General features: G+C 40.3%; 1 protein-coding gene across 1 annotated transcript; it reads left to right on the plus strand.

Annotated features, from left to right (window-relative positions):
- Positions 1-8,033: 8,033 nt before the first annotated feature.
- Positions 8,034-9,070, plus strand: LOC114657225 (leukotriene B4 receptor 1-like). Its single transcript, XM_028808956.2, has one exon. The coding sequence runs from the start codon at positions 8,084-8,086 to the stop codon at positions 9,047-9,049; it is 966 nt and encodes a 321-aa protein (XP_028664789.2). The 5' UTR covers positions 8,034-8,083; the 3' UTR covers positions 9,050-9,070.
- Positions 9,071-25,470: the final 16,400 nt, after the last annotated feature.

Raw genomic sequence — 25,470 nt, forward strand, 5'->3', positions numbered from 1 at the left:
AAAATCTCTGTCTCTCAATGGCTTCTAATAAGGAATACCCAAATGTTGACATGGTCACTTCATTTCCTTTATCTGCTTTCCATGGCCACAGCAAACTGAGACTAAAACATATTTGTTTTTCTATATAACAAGTGCATTCAACATATTTTTTGTGCAAAATTTGGATTCGAATCATCCAAATGTGACATTTGTACCTTTGGACTGCTTTTCCTCATGACCCTTGAACACTCAAATTCAAATTACAAAGTCATTGCTTCTTGTATAAAATTTGCACGATCTCTATGTATCCATGCAGATTTCTTTCTGGATGCTTCACTTTTCCTCCCTCAGCCCAGATGCAGTGTGACGTTAACTGGAGATGATAAACTGCCCCTGTTTGAGTGAGTGATGGGTAGTGAACCCTTCAATGAAATGGCACCTCATCCACAACTGTCTCCTGCCCAAAACTATAATATGGACACCAACACCTCAGATAAATTAATCAAGTTCAATAACAGATGGACAGAATGATGGATTATGGACTGACAGTTAGATTCCTGCCTTACACATGATGCTGCCAGGATAGCCTCCTGCTTCTGTGACACTACAATTGGATTAAGCAGGTTAAGTTAATGAATTAATTGATGGACTTACCCACGGATTTTTCAAAAATATGGTGGGGAATTTTCAAGGTCAAAGGGTGCTTATTCCACAGCTCGAGAGCAAGGAATTACAAAGAGTATGAGGTTTACGATCATCTGAATAGGAAATAATGAGTGGTAGTACAAACCTATTTGTGATCGTTTTTATTGTTAAGTTAAACAAGAAAACAGCAGCAATTAAACTAATTTCAAAAGAGTACTCCACCCAAAACAGTATATATTTTATATGTTACTTTCTCCATGTACTTTTATAGTGATGGCCAAAGAAAATTTTTAATGTCATGTTTTCACGCAAAACGGAGACAGCGAAGTTTCTTACACAGACGTCAAAGGTGACCAGCACAGGACTACAGCAAGCAACATCAAAGCCTCCATGAAAAAAATCTTGTGTCGCATAATCCACATGTGAAGTTATCCGGTCGTGTACTTACAATGTCCCAAACATAAAATATTATTAAATAAAACACTTCTAGGAAACGCTCTTCTGAACTAAAATTGAACACGCTTAAACACAAGTGACCGAGCGTTTGAATTGAAGTCTCATTCGTTGGTCACAAGTCCCGCCCAGTAGCACGTGACATTGACAGAGCGGCGTTCACTGAGAGAAGGCGTACAACTGAAGATTAAAAGAAGCAGAAAAGCGACTGAAATCTTCAAGAAGAAAATGTTCCTTGGATCTCAGCAAATTAGAGATGCTTCAACTAGTGGAAGGTCAATTCACTCCTGCTGTTTCACATCCTGTCGCTAAATAATCCTGAGATACTCCACTTGTGGATGTGATTATAAATGTAATAATGGAAGACGGGACTACAATTCAAATGTTCTTTTGCGGAAGAGCGTTAAGTTTCACTTGATAAGATCGTTCTCCCAAAGTAACTTACTTAAAATATTTGGTACTTGTGTACTAAACGCACGGGAGTCCAACACTAGAATGGGTAGGGGGAGTCGTCAAAACACTTCTGTTTTCCTTTGTCATGCCGTACGTCCATTCAGTACACAAGTAAATATCCATTCATCTATTATCCAACCCGCTATATCCTAACTACAGGGAAACCCATGCAGACACAGGGAGAACATGCAAACTTCACGCAGGGAGAACCCGGTCTCCTAACTGCGCCACCGTGCCGCCCCACAAGTAAATATTTTACTGAAAATACGTGTGTTTGAGTAGTTGTGTGAACATACGCCGGGTGTGATTGATTATTCGACAGGAGTATAACGTGAGATTTTTTTATGGAAATATTTTATATTGTTTGCTGTTGTCCGACGTTGGCCACCAAAGGATTGTGTTCTATCAGAAGCTTTATCTCCGTTCATCGTGAATACATGAGATTAATTTTTTTTTCTCGGTTATTATTACAAACATCTAAAAAAATCATGTTTGGGTGGAGTATTTCTTTAAGTTAAGAATTAATCCATCCATCCATCCATCCATCCATCCATTTTCCAACCCGCTGAATCCAAACACAGGGTCACGGGGGTCTGCTGGAGCCAATCCCAGCCAACACAGGGCACAAGGCAGGAAACAATCCTGGGCAGGGTGCCAACCCACCGCAGGACACACACAAACACACCCACACACCAAGCACACACTAGGGCCAATTTAGAATCGCCAATCCACCTAACCTGCATGTCTTTGGAATGTGGGAGGAAACCGGAGCGCCCGGAGGAAACCCACGCAGACACGGGGAGAACATGCAAACTCCACGCAGGGAGGACCCGGGAATCGAACAGTTAAGAATTAATAATTAAGATAAAGTCTTTGCCAATTGCCTCTCACGTTTAATTGACAGCTAGTTAAGAAAATAAGAAGTAGATTAACACGGTAAATACATTAATTTAATATTAATAGAAGAGATTATAAATTGGGGTTAATTGAAACGAAGCACAAACCATATTACTTGAACAATAATTTGCCTCAGCAGGAGTAACACATTTAATTGAGAAAATGGCAACCATTGTAGCTCTCCAGGTCCTAATTTGAGAATTCTCTTCTTTTGCACGAGCAAACTTTAAATTAAATTAGACAAATTAGAAATTAAAAAGCAAAGCAGACTTGATAGGGAAAAACAAATGGTGAGTCACTGGGCCGGTCTGCTTCAGTGATGACAATAAAAGTTTTAAAACACCCCGAAGTCAAATGACATCCCTGCTGCACAGAGTCATTCACAGAGCATGTGTAGCGGGCAAGATTTTGAAAGTTTGATTCAATATCAGATTTATATACAGTAAATTCGACAGTATTAAATTAACACTTAAAGGCTATTAATTAACTAACACTCCGTGCGTTTTAATGCTTATTTTAACTCTAAGAGTGATTTTAAAACTGGCGATCTTGCTTTGCATATTTAAATATGTTTGACATTCAGTTATGAACAGAAATATTGCATAAGCTGCTTTTTCAGTTGCTCCATTTTCCGAGACACAGGTTATTTCATGAAATTATTGAGTCATTTCATTAAATCGCTGAAGCATTCCGCATGTTGACAGGAGAGTGGTCGTTATTCAAAGAAGGGTAAACTTCAGTGGCACTTCAGCGCATGCTAAGGAGAGCACGCCCTGTTCGTGCGGTTTGTGCACTGCGGCCGCAAAACTCTTTCAGGCAGGGTTTGAATTCTTGATCCTGGTACTGCGCTGTCAGCGTGGAGTTTAAGTCTTCTTCCTGCGCGTGTATGTATTAATTTATTTTTTGGATCAATTTATTTTGGATCTTAGGTTTTCTTCTCATTCCCTGACACACGTTAGGTTAACTACCATACTGGTCACTTTTGGCTGAATGTGGATGTGCTTTTCTGTGCCCTGTGATTCTCTAGCAGCCTGTCTGAGTTTGGCTCCTTCCTCTGGTGCTGCAGGTGTAGTTAGACTGCTGTCGTCCACGATTTATTTAGAGAGGGTTCTAAAATAGATAGATGGCCACGAGTAGATTAACGGCACCAAAAAAAAAGCCTAAGCACGAAATAATGGCTTCGGGTTTCATGTGCATCTATATTGCTGCTTACATACATTCGCCGGTTTAATTAACATGAAACATGCCATTTCTTCTTTATGCTTAGTGATTTTTTAACAGTGCACATTATGTAAAGGCTTGTAACCCTTTTGTAATCTGCGTGTAAATTAAATCGGTTTGTTAGAACATTTTAGGATATTTCTTAAGTCGCTTTCATCGAACGAAAATGTCAAGGGAATATTGTACCAGAATACAAACAATTTCAACTGACAAAGTTAACTCGTAACTAAGTTGCAGCGTTTCATTTTATTTATTTTAGGAATGGAATTATAGTTATATTGTTCTCTTTAATGTCCTTGTTTCTTGTTGTGCTTTTTGTTCACATTTTATCCCGCTGCCTGACCTGGCCAGATTTGGCTTATATGCTTTTTATTTTATTTATTTGATTCTATTTTTTGGGTTCAAGGAAATTCTGAAAAAGCGGAAGGTAATAATTCGAAAAAAAATGCTGTGGTTTGCCTGTTTTCTAAATTGTGTGTGTACTGGAAGGAACAATTAAACATTGATTCACAAATCATTAACAATTATGAGATTCTTATAGCGACTCAGTCCCACTGACCTTCATTCGGAGTTTAAGAAAACTGATACAAATGGCAGGTATGTCTTAAAGTATTTTTGCCGTTAGTACTGGTTTATTAAATAGTTTGACATGGCTTAGCGGTTACTATCGCTAAGAACAATTTAAATCTGGGATGGGTTCATATATATATTTTGATGCCTGTCAGGATATAGCAGGATACTGACAGATCAAGAAAACCTGAGCTTAACCTGTATTATTGTATGTGGCAAGAATCAATTTTTATGTCAGGAACCTACTGGTATTTGAAAAACCTGTTAACCATGGTTATTTACAGAGTCCGTTATAGATTTAAATAAATATAACGATTCTTTCAGAAACCAAAAATGGTTCCCTTATGCATTGGTCTGAAGAACCTGCACTTCAGCACTTTTATTTCTAAGAGTATATATTGTATTTGATTTGTCTCGGTGTGTGGGTGTGCATATGGGGGACACCAGAGGAGCTGATGCTTAGGGGCATTGTACACTCTATAGAAAATGATTTATTAAATGAACTTTATTTAGTCATGGACAGTGTCTTTGAATAATTAGATTGCATCGACTTACTTTAAAACTACTCAATCACATACAGTAGTACTGAAGTATTGATTAATGCCAGTCACTTCACGCATAGATTACTGCAATGCCATTCTATCTGGAATCCCTAAAAAAACGCGTCAAGTCAAGTTGAGGAGCATGCACTGGTACAGTGCGTTGCCACACTCACTACACGACGACACAACTCAGGATCCTGGTTGGTAACCCCCCAGGCAGACACGAGGTCCAGTCCCACCCTCCGGAAATGATTCTCTATCTGCCGCAGCCAGGTGTTACATGGGCGACCCCTTGGCCTGGTCCAGCCACTCAAGTCCCCGATAATGATGATCTTACGAGCCAGATCACCCTCAGGGAAACGCGCCACATGGCCATAGTACCGTAACTGACGCTCCCTCACAATGCAGGTAATGTGCCTCATTCGGGACTCCATGAGCAACCGCTCATTCAACACAAAGTCAAACCAACAGTACCCAAGAATTTTCCGGAGAGACACAGTACCAAAGGAGTCCAGTCTTCATCTCAGGTCACTGGATAGCGTCCATGTCTTGCAACCATATAGCAAGACAGGAAGCACCAGGACTCCAAAGACTTGGACCTTCGTTCTTTTTTGCATAGATATCGGGAGCGCCACACACCCCTTTCCTGCGATCTCATGACCCCCCATGCTCTCCCAATCCGTCTGCTGACTTCATAGGAAGAGTCACCAGAGACATGAATATCACTGCCAAGGAAAGCAAACCTCTGGACAAGGTTGACACTCTCTCCGCAGACAGACACACTGCAGATGACGGTGCCCAAGAGGTCATTAAAGGCCTGGATCTTGGTTTTTATCCAGGACACTCGCAAGCCCAGACACTCAGACTCCTCACTCAGTCTCTCGAGCAACCGAACAGAGCCTCCATTGACTCTGCAAAGATCACAGCATCGTTAGCAAAGTCAAGATCCATGAATTTTTCTTCACCAACAGATGCCCCACAGCCGCTGGACCCCACAACCTTGCCCAACACCCAGTCCATGCAAGCATTGAACACAGTAGGAGCAAAAACACACCCCTGACGAATCCCAGAATCAACTGGGAAAAACACAGAGGTTCTGCCTCCACTCTGCACTGCATTCACAGTACCAGTGTACAGGCCAGCCATGATATCCAGCAACCTCAAGGGGATCCCACGAACACTCAGGATGTCCCAGTGGGCAGCTCGATCAACTGAGTCGAACGCTTTACAAAAATTGACAAAGGCTGCAAAGAAACTCTGCTGATATTCGTGTTTGTGCTCCATGAGAACCCTCAGTGCTAGGATGCGGTCGATGGTAAACTTCTTAGGCGTAAAACCAGACTGTTATGCTCGCTGGTAGGTGAGCAAGTGATCATGGATCCTATTGAGGACGACCCTAGCAAGGACCTTACCTGGCACCGAGAGCAGTGTGATCACCCTGTAGTTGTTGCAATCCAGGTGATCACCCTTCCCTTTCCAGATAGGGACTACAAGTCCCATTTTCCAGTCAGTTGGGATGATGCCAGTCTCCCAAATGGAAGCAAAGATTGCTTGCAATGCCAGGAGGGACAGCCTTACCACCAGCCTGGAGAAGTTCACCCTGGATACCACAGATCCCTGTAGTCTTTCCTCCCCTCAGCTGGTTCACTACCTGGGCAATCTCAGTGAGATTGGATGGTTCACAGCTAATTGGAGGATCAGCCTCAAGAACCATAAACCCAGAGATTTCCAACGTCCTAGCCGGTGGATCAGCTTTGAGCAACTGCTCAAAGTAGCCAGCCCAGCGGGTCACAACTGCAGTGTCATCCGTAAGGAACGCACCCATCACTTGCAACTTATACAAAGTTCTGCTGCTAGGATAGTTACCTGTTCTAAGTCCACTGAACATATCACACCTATTCTCTCCCAAATCCGTTGGCACCCATGTGTGTACTATTGAACACAATTCAAAACACTGCTCTTAACATTTAAAGATCTCCACAGTCTTGCTCTTGTCTACCTCACTGATCTCCTCCTCAGATCCTCATCTGCAGCTTTACTTTCTGTACCACACATCGAACTGTGTTTTATAGAAGCCAGAGCATAGTGCCCCTCCACTCTGGGATTCTCTTACCTCTCACATCTGTTATCTGGACTCAATAACACAATTTCAAACTGCTCTCAAAACAGATCTTTCAAACTGGCATACCAACTATGATTTTACACCTTTTATGTTTGTTACTGCTTTTGTACCCTTATTGCTATTTGATTCTATTGTTCTATTTGTTGTTATCTTTATTACTGTTGCTTAATTCTTTGTAAGGTGACTTTGAGTGCTAAAAAAGGCACCAAATGTATTATTATTAATTTGTTCAGAAATCATAACATAGGTAAGATAATTTAAACGAATGTCTTACTGTAGAATTCAAGTAACTGAAACCCTTTCGTTACATTTAAATTACACATTATTTATTAAACTTTTTTTTTATTTGTGAATACATTTTTTTCTTTAATCAATCCAAGTTAACCTTATTTCACTACATATGAATGAAATTGTGGACAATGGTTCGATCTCATAAATGCTCATACACTCTTAAATTGTTCTTTAATTGTACTTTATGGTTCTTTAATGGGTTGTGCGGCTCCTAGACCTATTGCTTGACAAAGCACTATTTAATTCTGGGAAGTGTTCTTTGCATATGAAGTTGGTTCTTTGTGTTTTAAAAAACTTCATAATATATGTATTAAAATGAAATCTTTAATTATGGTAGGGTGCAGGACACTAACTGGAAGCGTTATTAAATATGTTACCATCTTTTCATGGTTATTCACTGTACTTACAGAACTAAATAAATAAAGGTTCTTTCTGGAACCTTCATGTAGATGGGTCTTTTGGGAACCAAAAACGGTTTGGCACCTTTATTTCTGTTTGTGGGTGTTAAGAATTATCAGGGATTATTACTGAAGCACAATTGTATGTAAAATCTACTAACAAACTCTCAATGCCTCTTCCTATCAAAGCTACTTGGAATCGGCGGAAGTTTTAATAACACGTCTGCGGCTGGTTTCTTCCATTTTATTTTTCATTTTACACACAGAAAAAAACTACTGACATTTTTGGCCCCAGACCTGCAATCGGAAGCCATTCGCAAGTTGTTTTATGTTTTTTTTTTTAAATGAGACTAACCCACTGTATAGTACGGAAACCTGCAGTGGACCGTGTTGGTTTTTTTTCCTCTCCTTAACAGGCGCGTAAGCCGCCCACAGCTCTCATTTCTCAGAAGCCTGACACAATGTACGTCTCGCTCAATTATACCCATGTCTCGAATGAGACCACTAACCACATGCTGCCTAGTATCATTTTGGGGTTCTGCTTTCTGGTGGGCGCCCCTGGAAACGCACTGGTTATCGGAGTCATCCTTTCGCAGACCAAGCGCCTGACTTTCACCCTGAGGCTGATCGCCAACCTGGCCGTCACCGATCTATTGGCGCTTCTCGTCCTGCCTTTCTGGATCTATGCTCTGGTGGACTCCTGGATTTACGGCTGGCTAGGGTGCAAAATCTTGTCCTTCGTTGTGTATTGCTCCATGTACGCCAGCATCTTCTCGGTGTTGATGCTGAGCCTGCATCGCTGCGTTCTGGTGCTAGCACCCCTCTGGAGATGGAAATCAAAAGGAGTGAAACTTGGCAACAGGCAAAGTGTCTGTCTGCTGGCTGGACTGTGGTGTGCCTCCGCCTTGCTAACAGTGCCAGTTCTTGAACCACGCAGCGTGATGCTGCGGGACGGACGTTTTAGCTGCATCGCCTCAGCATACACGTCCATAGCGCATAAAGTTGCACTGCTGTTACTGGAGACTCTGCTGGGCTTCGTCCTACCGTTCCTCGTTATAGCGATCTCCTACTGTCTCATCTCGAAACGCATCACTGAGCGGGGCTTCTTGTGGAGAAGGCGGCTGACCAGACTCACAGCATGGATTGTATTCACCTTCTTCATCTTTTGGTTCCCTTACCATCTGGTTAACTTGGTGAAAGTGGGCGCTATGCTTCGACTTGGCGACAGCGAGGACCTGCACATCCCCAGCGTCTGGGTAAACGCTGCTGGCGCTTTGACTTTTATCAACAGTTGCTTGAATCCCTTCATATACGCGTTTACTACCATTAGACCAAGAAAGGACACACATGATCAGTCGACGTGGAAACAGTTATGTCAGTCGTGCTGGTCGCAACTCAGAGAGGACTTGCCATCTCAGATTGGTAGTGAGGAGTCGCGCAAAGCTGCAGTCAGGCGTGTAGACTCCTCCAACAGCTGAAACGGCCAAGAGAAAGCGTGTACATTGCCCGTGACAGCCTAGCAAGACAAACGGACTGTTTAAAGCAATTTTTCATGAAACTGACAAACTTTTAGATTCATATCTAACCTGTCATTTACGAATGTACGACAAAAGCGAGACGCTAGTTATTTCTGATCGTAAAGGCTTTAATTTCTTTTTCAGTACAATTAAGTTGATTCTCGTCTACTGAGTTCAGGCGCAGAGAGCTGTTTAAAGAAGGCACGATCTTTGTTACTTAATAACTGTTACCACATCTTCTTCACTTACTTGAAATTATGAATAATTAACAAAGCGCGCAGCGTTTGATAGCCGCGACATTTACTCCAACGAAGAGCATTCATTTCACTGTACCTCTTTTAACCTACTCGTTATTAGTGTCTCCCATAAGTGTTAAGTTGCAGTGTGGAGAGTTTAGTTACATCCATCCATCCATCCATTTTCCAACCCGCTGAATGCCAACACAGGGCAGGAACCAATCCCGGGCAGGGTGCCAACCCACCGCAGGACACACACAAACACACCAGGGCCAATTTAGAATCGCCAATCCACCTAACCTGCATGTCTTTGGACTGTGGGAGGGAACCAGAGCGCCCGGAGGGAACCCACGCAGACACGGGGAGAACATGCAAACTCCACGCAGGGAGGACCCGGGAAGCGAACCCAGGTCTCCTACCACTGCGCCACCGCTTTTCACGCGGCGCTGATTGCAACAGCATTTCTGAAAGAAAAAAAAATCAAATAGTGGGCATTATTTACCTCAGCGTGATTCGTACTTAGCGAGCCGAATTATTAGCAGGAATAACTAATCATTTTTTAAATCATCCATCCATTCATTATCCAACCCGCTATAACCTAACTACAGGGTCAAGGGGGTCTGCTGGAGCCAATCCCAGCCAACACAGGGCACAAGGCAGGAAACAAACCCCGGGCAGGGCGCCAGCCCATCGCAAACATCGCTAACGCGATTGCAAACGTTGCGGCAGTGGGTGTTTTTGCTGCTGCCCCTCATCATCCAAAGGCCGTCTGAGTGGAGTGTGCATGTTCTCCCTTTGTCTACAGAAGATTTCCTTCCACGTCTCAAAGACTCTTATGCCAACATTCAATATGGTCTGAACACACACCAGAATAACTAAAAACATCCATCCATCCATCCATCCATTTTCCAACCTGCTGAGTCCGAACACAGGGTCACGGGGGTCTGCTGGACTAAAAACATACAATAAGAAATAAAACTTCTAGCTTGGTAGTCATGTAAAGTGATGTTGTCACTTAAGCATTAAATTAGAGAAATAAATGTTCATTATATTAGAATGAGAATAGGAATAATACCTACATATCGATCTGCATTGTTATTGCTTAACTGACAATATAACTTTACAGTCACAATGAGGCATCATTCAGATAGACTGAACTTTATTTGTCTCCAGGAGAAAAATGTGAGAAAAATGTGCTTTTTACAGAAATTTTTTAAATAAATAAATAAACGAACACACACACTTTGGTCCGAACACACACCGGAATGACTGTAAAGCAAGAAAATTCAAAAGAAAGCAAAGCTCTGACTTTGTGAGGCATTATGTAGGCATATTTCGGTATCGTTTCTACTTCTGCTGAATAATGTCTTGTGTGGAAGTCCACATTGTTAGTGTGTCAGAGAGAGGATGTGCTGCATTGTACAAAATGACGCTCAGTTTTGTTTTAATGCTACGCTACGATTTCCAGGGGGTCCAGAGTGTGTCTATAATTGAGCTTGCCCGTTTATTTAACCTGTTGATTGGTATAAAGAGCCCCATGCAGTATCGTTTCTTGAGAAAAGGAGACAGGATTGTTCTTTGTGGTGCTGTTGCTCACATCTGTATCAGTAATATAGCCATTGAGTCTCACAATCAGGCTCATCTAACTGCATAACCTCGAGGTTACCCCTAAACAGAGATGACCGGTGGTACTGAAGGCGCCGGAAAAATCGAAAAACATAAACCTCACAATGCTGCCAGCTTTATCCAGGCGAGATTCTCCACTCCAATTAATATATATATATAATATGTTACATCTTCTACTTCTTAAAGACTGACGATGCAAACTCCAAATCGGTGCGCAAGGCTATAACGCCTTGATTTGGGACGCGGCACGCTAACCACTGCGCCACCCTATATTAGCCTACAATAAGGTAATAAAAAGAGATAAGGAAAATATAACTTGTTGTGTCTGATTAAATACATATCGTACAAATGCTAATGGTGCACATTTTAGTAATACACAAAGGCTCGTAAAAATGTTGCTGGTTGCGTTTATTTTGTAGTTTAGCAGATCACAAAAAATCCATATTCTCTTTCTCCTGTGAACAAGACTCCAACTCACATCGCTTGATTTATGAAGCGGCACGCTAACACCTACGCCACCCTAGATAAGAAGGCGGTAAGGTATTCTCGGTAGTTAGTGTAAAAAAGAGAGGTATGGAAAAATGTAACCTGATGTTTCCGATTAAGTATTGTACAAATGCTACTGGTGCTTATTTTAGAGATGCCCAAAGACTCATAAAAATGCTGTTGAGCTGAGTATATTTTGAAGATTAGCATCTTAAAAAACAACAAAAACATCTACATTTTATTAGTGCTTTTTAAAATAGTTTTCACTTGTCGTTTCGTTGCCTTTTTAAATTTTATTTGTAGTAAGCATTATTTGATTTTGTATTTTGTGCATTAGAAATAATGGCCGTTTTTGTAACCGTTCAAATTATAAATTCTGTTTTTATTGACTTTGCATTAATTACACAGGTTCCTAAATGACGACGTGTGACTGTTTTGGTTGTACTTTTTCAATATAAAATGTACTTGTATGATACCATCTGAATTTTCTATGGAATGGAGGAGATACCTTTTTGAAATTTTATATGGGAAATAATTTACAGATTTCAGTTAGATATATATTTGTGCCATTTGCTTGTTGTTCGTAGCACGTGTTTACAGTATACCCTTTGAAGTGTTAATATTAAATTAAAATAACTTTGGCAGCGAGAATCCAACTCGCGCAGATCGATTTTGATGTATTGCAAGGCACTGAATGTATTTTGTATTTGTTGCATTTGTACCTGTTTAAAGCTTTTGAAATGTAATTCAAAGTTTCACTATAAGAGCATTTGTCTGAATTCTTGACTTATAAAAAGAAAAGGATAAGCAACTTGAAACATCAGTCGGCAAGAAAAAGATGCAAGAAACTACCTGAGATGACACATCAGTGGGTCTGTCACGGCCCCAAGCTGCACGCGAGTCGTCGCCCCCAACCCGATCAGAAACTAACTTAAATTGTTCTCGTTGTGCATACGCGGTGAGGATCACTGTGCTCATCAATCCATCCATTTCCTGAAGTTACTTTTTAATTACAAGGTACTGTAGAATTGGAGTCACAAAGGCAGCAAGCAAGCACGCTTTTAAGGGTCCTGTAATGGCCCTTTCCTCATAGAGCCTTTGTTTGACAGAAGACCGTTTTATTCTGGAGAGGGTCCTTTAAGCGTGGAGAAGGTTCCTATATAGAGCTATAATGTACAGGATGCTGACAGATTAAAAAACCTGGACTTAGCCTGTGTTATTGAATTCAGCAAGTGTCCACCTATTGGTATTTTAAAAATGGATCCCTTATGACATCACTCTGAAGAACCTCTCTGGTACCTTTATTTTAAGAGTGAAAAGGATGTCCACACTGCATTAGTGCTGGATGACCTACAAGTAGAATGAGCATGAGCCCCTCTGGAGTGGGCTGTGTGGTGGGCCATTTCCTGGAGGTCCCCTTTTCCTCCTCACCAATGTCTTCTTTTACAGTCATATGAAAAAGTTTGGGAACCCCTATCAGCCTGCATAATAATTTACTTTACTTTCAACAAAAAAGATAACAGTGGTATGTCTTTCATTTCCTAAGAATATCTGAGTACTTGGGTGTTTTCTGAACAAAGATTTTTAGTGAAGCAGTATTTAGTTGTATAAAATTAAATCAAATGTGAAAAACTGGCTATGCAAAAATTTGGTTCCCTTGTAATTTTGCTGATTTGAATGTAACTGCTCAATACTGATTACTTGCAACACCAAATTGGTTGGATTAGCTCGTTAAGCCTTGAACTTCATAGACAGGTGTGTCCAATCATGAGATATAAAGGTATTTAAGGTGGTCAATTGCAAGTTGTGCTTCCCTTTGACTCTCCTCTGAAGAGTGACAGCATGGGATCCTCAAAGCAACTCTCAAAAGATCTGAAAACAAAGATTGTCCCCACAGGTGGTGCAGTGGTAGTGTTACTGCTTTGCAGTAAGGTGACTATGGAAGATTATGGTTTCGCTTCCTGGTTCCTCCCTGTGTGGATAGTGCTTTGAGTACTGAGAAAAGCGCTATATAAATGTAATGAATTATTATTATTATTGTTCAGTCTCATGGTTTAGGGGAAGGCTACAAAAAGCTATCTCAGAGGTTTAAACTGTCAGTTTCAACTGTAAGGAATGGAATCAGGAAATGGAAGGCCACAAGCACAGTTGCTGTTAAACCCAGCAGGTCTGGCAGGCCAAGAAAAATACAGGAGCGGCATATGCGCAGGATTGTGAGAATGGTTACAGACAACCCACAGATCACTTCCAAAGACCTGCAAGAATATCTTGCTGCAGATGATGTATCTGTACATCGTTCTACAATTCAGCACAATTTGCACAAAGAACATCTGTATGGCAGGGTGATGAGAAAGAAGCCCTTTCTGCACTCATGCCACAAACAGAGTCGCTTGTTGTGTGCAAATGATCATTTAGACAAGCCAGATTCATTTTGGAACAAAGTGCTTTGTGCTGATGAGACAAAAATTGGGTTATTTGGTCATAACAAAAAGTGCTTTGCATGGCGAAAGAAGAACACCGCATTCCAAGAAAAACGCCTGCTACCTACTGTCAAATTTGGTGGAGCTTCCATCATGCTGTGGGGCTGTGTGGCTAGTTCAGGGACTGGGGCCCTTGTTAAAGTCGAGGGTCAGATGAATTCAACCCAATATCAACAAATTCTTCAGGATAATGTTCAAACATCAGTTACAAAGTTGAAGTTACGCAGGGGTTGGATATTTCAACAATGCAATGACCCAAAACACATTTCGAAATCTACAAAGGCATTCATGAAGTGAGAGAAGTACAATGATCTGGAATGGCCGTCACAGTCCCCTGACTTGAATATCATCGAAAATCTATGGGATGATTTGAAGCGGGCTGTCCATGCTCAGCAGCCATCAAATTTAACTGAACTGGAGAGATTTTGTATGGAAGAATGGTCAAAAATACCTCCATCCAGAATCCAGACACTCATCAAAGGCTATAGGAGGCGTCTAGAGGCTGTTATATTTACAAAAGGAGGCTCAACTAAGTATTGATGTAATATCTCTGTTGGGGTGCCCAAATTTATGCACCTGTCTAATTTTGTTATGATGCATATTTTCTGTTAATCCAATAAACTTAATGTCACTGCTGAAATACTACTGTTTCCATAAGGCATTTCATATATTAAAAGGAAGTTGCTACTTTAAAAGTTCAGCCAATGATAAACAAAACTCCAAAGTATTACGAGGGGTTCCCAAAATTTTTCATATGACTGTATTTGAGCTCTATAAAGTTAATGTCAGTTTGTGTCTTTATATTGTTCCAGAAGTCACACACTGGTTATTTATTTATTTATTTACTGAAAGGAGCAAAAATGTAGATGCCAATGGATTCTTTTTTGCTTTTTAGTATTTTGTTCTTTTTAACTTTCTGCTTATTCATTCTATCATTTACTAACAAGCACACAAGCTACTCTTGAGCATTCAGTGTTGTGTGCGCAGCTGTCAGTACTCAAAATACAACTAGAAGGGCAAACCTTCACAGAAGCAAGTGAATTTAAAAGAAAATGTGAAGCATCTTAATATATGGTAAAAATACAAATATTTTGTAATTCCTTAACAAAGTAAGTTAATCATCAATGCACTTTTCTGAACATAAAATTAGGGAAAACATAAGAAGGACAGCTAATTGAAAAATTAAATCCATTAAAGATAAAAATGACCAACCGATTATGAACACTGGCTGGAAGAAAAATGCGCAGCCGCAGGGGTCTTCAGGACAGAATGTGAGAATCACTGCTTTGTGGGAGGACATGATGATATACAGTAATCAGAGAGGGGACAGTGTCCAATGCGTACAGTAGTTGATTTTTTCAGTGAACATTCCTTTTAAGCTCAGGTTTACTGCCTTGTGTACATAGTAACCAGGACCCCTACAGGGGTGTTCCATGGGAGTGCCTGCCCTGCGAATATTCCTATGTGTGGCCCACTAGTTGGATACTGCCACCATGTACATGGGGGGAGAATATGACTTTGGAAGGCACAGCCCCCCCCCCCACCCCCCATCCGTCCTTCCATTGTGGCCTCCCTTTCTGGCCAGAAACCAACTTCCATCCTGGCTGGGACCCCTGCCATTTAACACACCATTCACACCAGACACATTGTAGCAAACCACTGGTGATGGCTGGCACTGCATTTAAGATGTGTTCCTTCATTTGTTTGCAACTATCTAGCATCTAAATCTGGGTAAAGTTAAGGTGTACAATTTTAAACATACGATTTGTTCAGATGATACTTAAGTTACTGAGGAAGGCATTTCCCTTTTTTGGATCCTTCTCTGTGTTTCTTCTATTTTTTTGCCTTCTCTGTGTAATGCAGACTAATTAACCATATACTTGTTTTTTATTGTGTTATATTGATACAGGGGTGCTAAGGAAGTGTCACTCAAAGTGTGATAAATACAAGTTTTCACGTTCACCCAGGATGTGCAGGTATTATTAGTGTTAAATGAAAGCAACAAGGCCTTTATATTTATTGGGTGGTCACCAAAAAGAAAATGTCAAAGACTTTCTGATCGGTCCTAAATTCTAAAGGTATAAAACACATTCAGGATGTGTTTAGGTTTTTCAGATTTTGTTATGTTGCACCTAATCAAGCAAAACACTATACCCCAGAATGACAAGGTAAAAACAGAATTTTAGCAGTTTTTGCAAACTGATTAAAAAATTAAATATTGCATTGATGCAAGCTCTCAGATCCTTTAGTCAGTACCTCGTTGAAGCACCTTTGGCAGCGATTACAGCCTGGGGTCTTCTTAGGTGACATGACAAGCTTCACACACCTCTAATTTGGGAATTGTTGTCCTTCTTCCTTGCATATCTTGTCGAGCTCTGTCAGGTTGGATAGAGGCTGCAGGTTTTCAGCTAATTCCAGGTCTCTCCACAGATATTTGATTGGGTTGAAGTTGGGGTTCTGGCTGGGCCACTCAAGGACAACCTCAGAGTTGTCCCTAAGCCACTCGTGACAGAGGCTGAGGGCACACTGGAGAAGGTTTTCATTAAGAATGTCTCCACAGTTTGCCTCGTTCAGCTTACCCTCAACCCCGACTAGTTCCCCAGTCCCTGCCAGTGAAAAACAACTGTACAGCATGATGCTGCCACCTCCGTGCTTCATAGTTGGAACGGTATTGCACAGGTGATGAGCAGTGCATGGTTTAGTCCATATTTGATGTTTGAAGTTGTTGCAAAACAGTTAATTCAACTAGAGAATCTTGTTTCTCGCAGTTTAAGAGTCCATTAGGTGCCTTTCGGCAAACTGCAAGTGGGCTTGCGTGTGTTTTCAACTGAGGAGAAATGTCTGTCTGGCCACTCTGACATAATGCCCAGATCGGTGGAGTGTTGCATTGATATACAGTATGTCTTTTTGGAAGTTTCTCCCATGTCCACATAGTTTCTCTGGAGCTCAACTATCGGGTTTTTGGCAGTGACGTGCGGTGAGGTTCATGGCTGGTGAGTGGAGTGGAGTTACAAATATATGAACCCACAAGAGTAATTTATTCTCTATTCAATTGGCAGCATGCATACTGACTGTTGGTTATGTTTCATATCTCATCAGAATTCTTTACACACACATCGGTAAAGCGCATATTTGGCTAAGAAAGAACGTTACATTTATAGCGGTGAGAGAGCGCATTTGCTCCTCACCCTCCATGTCTTCTAAATTTGCCGTTGCAACTTCACAATTCTTACTCATTCAATACAATAGAGTGGTATACAAAAAATGGATTTCAATTTCGACCTTAATTGAAATGTTTAGTTGTTTTTAAAAGTTTTTAATTTTGATGCTTTAATCAACTTTAATACAGACTATTCAACAAAAAGATAACAAGAGAAACAAAATAATATTTTATTTAAGGTCAAAATTTAGTTATTAAATATTGAATTGTTTTTTTTTTCTTAGTCTGATCCCATTTTTTATAAAATTGAAAAACATTTATTGTCTTACCTTTATTTGTAAATGAAGTCCATGCGCCTATCCTTCTCCATGAAAATCTCCATCACTTTTTTGTAAAAGTCCTCCTTATTTTCCTTTAGTTTTAAAAGTCTTAATCTTCCATTTTGGCAGTCAGTCGGAACAAAAAATAATAATAAACGGACCGCTGCAGTGCGTTTAACTTATTGGCGCCTCTGACTAGAACAGCAGCATCGAGCACCTGTTGGGCTCACATGTGCCCTCTTCAGTACAGCACGGTACTGTCTGCCTCACCTTGTGCCTTTTCACTGCGGTTTTATGTCCGATCTGCAAGACTAAATATGTCACACACATTCATTAAAGATATTAGCCAGACTGTGGAAAGTCAGGGTGTATAATGAATGTGTCTGCAAACATTATATTGGCGGCATACAGAGAGACAGCAAACGGAACGCGCCAATTGCAGGCATCAACCCCATGTGTGAGGGAGAGCACAGTCCGAGGTGAGGTGAGGCTCGTCGCTGCTGCACCTTGCATTTCTCCCCTCTATTTGAATAGGAAATGCGCAAAGTTAGCAATTTTGACTATAAAAATGATCAAAATTACTGGAATCATACAGAAAACAAATTTATAGCACAGACCAGTGGACACGTTTATTTTATGTTATCATTATTAGTTTTTTTTTTACTTTTCATGATGACCCTCCCCTGACTGCACGTCCCTGGTTTTTGGTCACCTCCTTTACCAAGGCCTTACTCCCCTAATTGCTCAGTTTGGCTGGACCCCAAGCTCGAGCAGAAGTCATGACTGTTCCGAATGTCTTCCATTTAGGAACTGCCGGGCCACTTTCAATTCTCCAGGAATTTTTTTGTAGTAGATCCGTACCCCAACACAATTTTTCTCTAAGCTTTGCAGGTAGTTCTGATGACCTCATGGCTTCATTTTTACTCTGATCCACATAGTCAAGAGCAGGCCTTTCAACAGACAGGTGTGTGCCTTTCCTAATGATGTTTAATAAACTGCATTGACCACCGGTGGACTCCAAACAAGGAACATCTCAACGATGGTCACTAGAATGGAATGCACCAGAGCCACATTTTAAATGTCATAGTAAGGGGTCTGAGAACTTGTCCCAGTGTGATATTTCTGCTGTAAGAGACATTTGTCATTTATTTAGGTTATGTTAAATTGATAGAAGTATTTTCTTAGTTATGTTAAAATGTTTGCCTATTAGTGCATAGCCTATGGGAGGTGCTATTATAACCTCGACAAGCTAAACTATAAATGGAATATTCTAATTATTTCAAGTCCCTCTGACTTAAGATTAGTCTAAGTTCATGATCTGCCTTGCAGTTGGTAAGATATGGAAGACAAACAGTTTCAAACCATATTGACTGTATTGAATGTGCCATAACATGCTGAATATATTAAGTAAAGCATGTACATTTGCAGGCGGCACGGGTTTGCTTCCTGGGTCCTTCCCTGGGTGGAGTTTGCATGTTCTCCTCGTGTCTGCATGGGTTTCCTCCGGGTGCTCCACTTTCCTGCCATAGTCCAAAGACATGCAGGTTAGGTGCATTGGCGATCCAAAATTGTCCATAGTGTGATTGTGTGTGCACCCTGCAGTGGGCTGGCGCCCTGCCCGGGGTTTGTTTCCTGCCTTGTGCCCTGTGTTGGCTAGGATTGGCTCCAGCAGACCCCCATGACCCTGTACTAGGGATATAGTGGGTTGGATAATGGGTGGATGGGGGTACATTTGCCATAGAGAAATAACACAGCCTTTAAGTATAGAAAGTAACTGGTTTAACAAGAGAAAGCTAAGTTTTTAGAAGAAACATTTTTTGGCTTTTTGCCTTTTATTCTGCATGTTCTCTGCTTTTGTGTGAACTGTTTTGCTTTAGATTTTCACTAAACCTTTTTTTAAAATGAATTTTATTGGACTAAGAAATTTCTTTTGTTACACGTTTGACTCATGCTGTATGCTTGCCAACTCAGTAGCTGCTCGATTTTGTGAACCTAGAAAAGACTCGGCTACATCAGTTTTTTTTTTTACTTTTAATACATTTGTAAAAAAAAATTCTAACATCCTATTTTCACTTTGGGGTATTCAGTGTTGCTTGATGAGGGAAAAAAAATTAAATGTTTTCCAGCATAAGGCTGCAACATAACAAAATCTGAAAAAAGTGAAGGGATCTGAATAATTTCTTGTGCTCTGTATGGTGGAAATGCAACCAGCATATAAAGAGGCCTGCATATAAAGGCTGGCTGTGTATGTGTGTGCAAATCACAAACGAGAGACCATTTCAGCATATGAAATGAGAGTAAATGGTTGTTAGAAGGATGTAGTTTCTGGGAATGCAGGAGATGGAAAATTCCAAGGTGGAGAAAAGGCCAGGTTTACACAACACATCCAAAGCCTCATAGTTTTGAAGGGCCTACCAATTTAGATTTATCTTAACCTCTAAATTCCAATAAAAACGTCACCATCATGCTACATCATTAACCAAAATGCTTGCAAGTATTTTGTCCAGCTTGTTTTTGTTGGGTGAAACAGAGGGAGCTGCTTGTACATACCAGAGCTTCAGAATCCCAGAACTAAACTCTTGGCCCAGACTACATTTTATAAATCTGATTAAATGGAGAAAGTGGCAATTTCTGAAGTGTATGACCGTGTTATTTTAGATAACAAGACAACAAAATGTAATTTGTTTATTTACTCAGAATAAGTTTAGAAAGAGTCTGCAACATGGTATTCCTTAAAATAGTTTTTAATAAATGATATCTAAAAAAATATTGGTACTTACTGTCTTAAAATGAACCCCCACCCCTTTCTCACCCAAATAAAAGTTTGATCAGAATTGTCATCAGAGAACTGTGAAGGGTTTCAGATGACTCCGCTGCTCTGTACCACACCGCACTGCTCAGTGCACTCTCACCCTGTTCTCTTGCTCTTTCACTCTGCAGACTTCTTCATTGCTCTTGCAGCTCAGCTCAAATTGCGGAGAGTGTGAAGATGCAGGTCTTACATTTCTTGTGAGGTGTTAGAAGTAGACAACAACAAGTGACACTGCTTTTCACACAGATTTTTTATTTTTTTTTAAACCTGCATACAGACACGACGGAGTTGTTGGTACTCTTAAAGCTCATTGAAAAAGTGCTGTATGCTTCCTGAAAAGTGATTAAATGAAAAGCAACTGTCCCATTTATACCTGCATGCCTTTGATATGTCATCTGTGTAAAACAAAGCAAATGTGAAAAGAGATCAAGTACAGTGCATCCGGAAAGTATTCACAGCGCATCACTTTTTCCACATTTGGTTATGTTACAGCCTTATTCCAAAATGGATTAAATTCATATTTTTCCTCAGAATTCTACACACAACACCCCATAATGACAATGTGAAAAAAGTTTACTTGATGTTTCTGCAAATTTATTAAAAATAAAAAAACTGAGAAATCCCATGTACATAAGTATTCACAGCCTTTGCTCAATACTTTGTCGATGCACCTTTGGCAGCAATTACAGCCTCAAGTCTTTTTGAATATGATGCCACAAGCTTGGCACACCTATCCTTGGCCAGTTTCGCCCATTCCTCTTTGCAGCACCTCTCAAGCTCCATTAGGTTGGATGGGACGGTGCACAGCCATTTTAAGATCTCTCCAGAGATGTTCGATCGGATTCAAGTCTGGGCTCTGGCTGGGCCACTCAAGGACATTCACAGAGTTGTCCTGAAGCCACTCCTTTGATATCTTGGCTGTGTGCTTAGGGTCGTTGTCCTGCTGAAAGATGAACCGTCACCCCAGTCTACTGTCAAGAGCGCTCTGGAGCAGGTTTTCATCCAGGATGTCTCTGTACATTGTTGCAGTCATCTTTCCCTTTATCCTGACTAGTCTCCCAGTTCCCGCTGTTGAAAAACATCCCCACAGCATGATGTTGCCACCACCATGCTTCACTGTAGGGATGGTATTGGCCTGGTGATGAGCAGTGCCTGGTTTCCTCCAAATGTGACACCTGGCATTCACACCAAAGAGTTCAATCTTTGTCTCATCAGACCAGAGAATTTTCTTTCTCATGGTCCGAGAGTCCTTCAGGTGCCTTTTGGCAAACTCCAGGTGGGCTGCCATGTGCCTTTTACTAAGGAGTGGCTTCCATCTGGCCACTCTACCATACAGGTCTGATTGGTGGATTGCTGCAGAGATGGTTGTCCTTCTGGAAGGTTCTCCTCTCTCCACAGAGGACCTCTGGAGCTCTGACAGAGTTACCATCGGGTTCTTGGTCACCTCCCTGACTTAGGCCCTTCTCCCCTGATCACTCAGTTTAGATGGCCGGCCAGCTCTAGGAAGAGTCCTGGTGGTTTTGAACTTCTTCCACTTATGGATGATGGAGGCCACTGTGCTCACTGGGACCTTCAAAGCAGCACAAATTTTTCTGTAACCTTCCCCAGATTTGAGCCTCGAGACAATCCTGTCTCGGAGGTCTACAGACAATTCCTTTGACTTCATGCTTGGGTTGTGCTCTGACATGAACTGTCAACTGTGGGACCTTCTATAGACAGGTGTGTGCCTTTCCAAATCATGTCCAATCAACTGAATTTACCACAGGTGGACTCCAATTAAGCTGCAGAAACATCTCAAGGATGATCAGGGGAAACAGGATGCACCTGAGCTCAATTTTGAGCTTCATGGCAAAGGCTGTGAATACTTGTGTACATGTGCTTTCTCAATTTTTTTATTTTTAATAAATTTGCAAAAATCTCAAGCAAACTTTTTTCACGTTGTCATTATGGGGTGTTGTGTGTAGAATTCTGAGGAAAAAAATGAATTTAATCCATTTTGGAATAAGGCTGTAACATAACAAACTGTGGAAAAAGTGATGCGCTGTGAATACTTTCCGGATGCACTGTATTACTTTTTCTACAAATATATTCTAAAATAGCCTGGAAGCATTTGTTGGTTCTCCTAGGAAAGATCACAAATAATTGGATCAGATTGATGTTTTTCAAACTAGCCATTTTCTTTCATTTGTATCATACATGTCTCCAGTTGTGCAGTCACTCAGCTGTTTGGTATCATCATGCGTCCCACACTGGACCAGAGAAAGCAAAGGTGTGGTCTGAGAAGATCAAAAAGAAAATTATAGACAGTCTGTTAAGGGCAAAGACCATCTCAAGTAACTTGATGTTCCTGTGACACCAGCTGCAAATACAGTGGTGCCTTGCAGAATAATAACCTCTTGGGAAAAAATATCTTATAGGTCAGTAACACATTTTATTAAAAATAAAAAACAATAAGCTATTTTTTTCTTGAACACCAGAACATTAACCACTTGCCTCATCTGATAAATTACAGACAGGAGTGCAAATCTGTACTGATTCAAACGAAATGGCCCAAAGGGAACACCATTCTGAAAAGAAGCTGCAGAACAATCTCAGAGAGTCAACTGTGTTCAAAATAAGAATTACCAAATCTCTCCTTATTGAATTATGAAAAGAATCATCACTCTTTTTAAAAGTGTACAGTTTATAACAAATTGTCTTCCAGGATTCTGGACCATGAAAAAGGCAAGGAGAAACAAGGCCAAGATCAAAAGTCAGAACACTGGTCTTAAATGGTGGCTTATTAAAAGTGCAGAAATGCCTTTACTGTGATAAGTTTAATTTAGCGAACCTCAAACTAAAATGTGCAATGTTGGCAGTGATTTACAGATGGCACTCTGTTTATAATGGATCCGAGTTTCAGTTCTCTACTTGCCAGGTAGTAACAGTCCGGTCAACTCATAAAGTCCAAATGAAGTTCACTACTATGTGCCAGGTCAACTCAAGTAGTATCTACATAACTCACTACATATACTAAAACCATTTAAGCAGGCCAAAAAACAGATGAATATTAAAAGTGCTCAAGATATTAAAAATGAGGGATGTGGCTCACCACACCTAAAACAGCACATTAAAGAAATTATCATACGGAGAGAATGATAAATTAGTAGGCCCATTTGATTGTTTTGAAGTATTTTCATATGATTATTAGAAACAGTGCAGGTCATTTAGCGAGATCATTATGTTTTAGAATACTTCCATATGATTAAATGACTATAGATTGTATTGGCATCTTTGCCTCCCACATCTCCAAAAAATGCCAGACACATTATTTGGCAATTCCAAATAGACCCTGTGTCAGCATGAGTGTGGTTGGGGATAAGTGAGCTCAGCAATGAGGCTGTTTCATGGCTTGTTCAAGGTGTTGATTTGATAAATTCAGTCAGCTTCTACCATAAATTTTGTGGGATTGAACATGTTAGGTTTACGAGGTTACAGGGAGCTCCATACAGTCTCTAGTGTGAAAGACATCTGCCACTCAAGTACAACATCCCTTAGAACTTCAGTAGAGCATTGTTGTCAGATTTGTTTTCACGTAGGATGTGTATTTTCTATTTTGCACCAATTCTAGGAATGAGTTATTTTAAATGCATGATTCCCAAATTCATATTCTGACAAAGTAAATCACTGCCCATCCTGCAAGATCCTATTAAATCATACTTTAAGGTTGCATAACTTATAAATGCTGTAGGAGGATAATCTTGGCAGTTTTCTGTCATCTTATCCTCCAATGGTGGACCAAAATCAAGTAGAAGCAGAGCAAAGCAGAATTGATAAATGACCACATCCAACCAGCCCGATGTAGCTATTGACTCGGAAAAAGTAACTGCTGAACTGATTTCTAATCAGGAGTATCCTTACACCCAGTGAACAATAACTATTTTTTCATAATAAGTAATGAAAGAAAATTCCTAAGGAAGAACCTTAAATAAGTAAGGCATAAGCTCTGTTTTTCATGAACTCAGTCCTGGCAGTCCTATGCAACTTCTAATTTTTGAGAAAATGTATTATTTAAAGGACAATTCACATAGGCCATGGCGAGAGAGTCATTTCTGTCAGACATTTTAAATGCAAATCTGTTTTTGTTGCACTCAGTATGATTGGATTCATCACCTATTTTAAGCAGAAATATTACTACAGTGCAAACTCTTTAGTCTCATTCATTTTTAGCAAATGGCAAAAACACACACATGCAAGCTTCTTAATACTACTTACACCTCTGTGCTTATTACTGTCACTCTAAAAGAACACAGTAGCCACAGGTTTATTGCAGCAGGACAGGGTCTGGGAAATAATGCTATAAGCAGCAGATAGCCATTCTTGCAGAAAAACAGTTATTTATTTTTTCTCAGATATGGAGTTCAAGTGAAACTTCTGTATAAGGAATAAAAGAGGAGACAGGTTTTGGGGTGCATGCTGCTTCGTCATTTCTCCAAGAAACGTCAGTAGCACAATGGAGTAATGATAATTAAAACTGAATGAAATTCCTGCACCCAGAAAAATCTGTTGCAAAACCTGTGTAATAAATGCTAATATATTGAATTAGGATTAGGTTAGTCACACATCTGCTTTTTAGTTCATTGTTTTGTGGCATATTGACAGAAATAAATGGATCATATGCATCTTAGCTTATTCTTAAATTTATTAAAAAAAAAACAAAAAAAAAAAACAAATGTGTCTATAGCAAAAGCACTGTGTTCCCTGTGCTCTTGTATTGGTTTAAGGCGATATGCATAGTCCTGTCCACCAATAACAAAGTTAACTTGAACAAAAAATAACAACAAAACATTATGGACTCCAGTAGATGTTCTTAGAGGAGAGCATATTATTTGCACATGAGGTTTAACATTTTGAATTGAACTGCAACTCCACTGCAATCTGACCATTTCAAAATCCTATTCCCTCAAGATTACTTAAACATAATGGCACAGAAAACGCTGGAAAATTCTCTTTTGCCCCAGTGCCATGCTGGAGAAATCATCAGCAAAGAAATTTGAAGCATACCCATCATACATTCATTATTCTATTCAAGGCTGATACTTTATCAGTGTTCAGACTTGCAAAGTCCTTTATTTTCATTAAAAAAAAGTGAGGTAAAACGTTGAACAGAGTACAGTGGTTGTATTAATGCAAAATTTACCTGAATGTTTCTCAAAATAAAAATAAAAAAAATCCTCACAGATCCTGTTGGCAGAGAAAGGAACCGCCAAACTAAATAAGGCG

The sequence above is a fragment of the Erpetoichthys calabaricus genome, chromosome 9 (assembly GCF_900747795.2).
Source record: "Erpetoichthys calabaricus chromosome 9, fErpCal1.3, whole genome shotgun sequence".
Classification (NCBI taxonomy): Eukaryota; Metazoa; Chordata; class Cladistia; order Polypteriformes; family Polypteridae; genus Erpetoichthys; species Erpetoichthys calabaricus.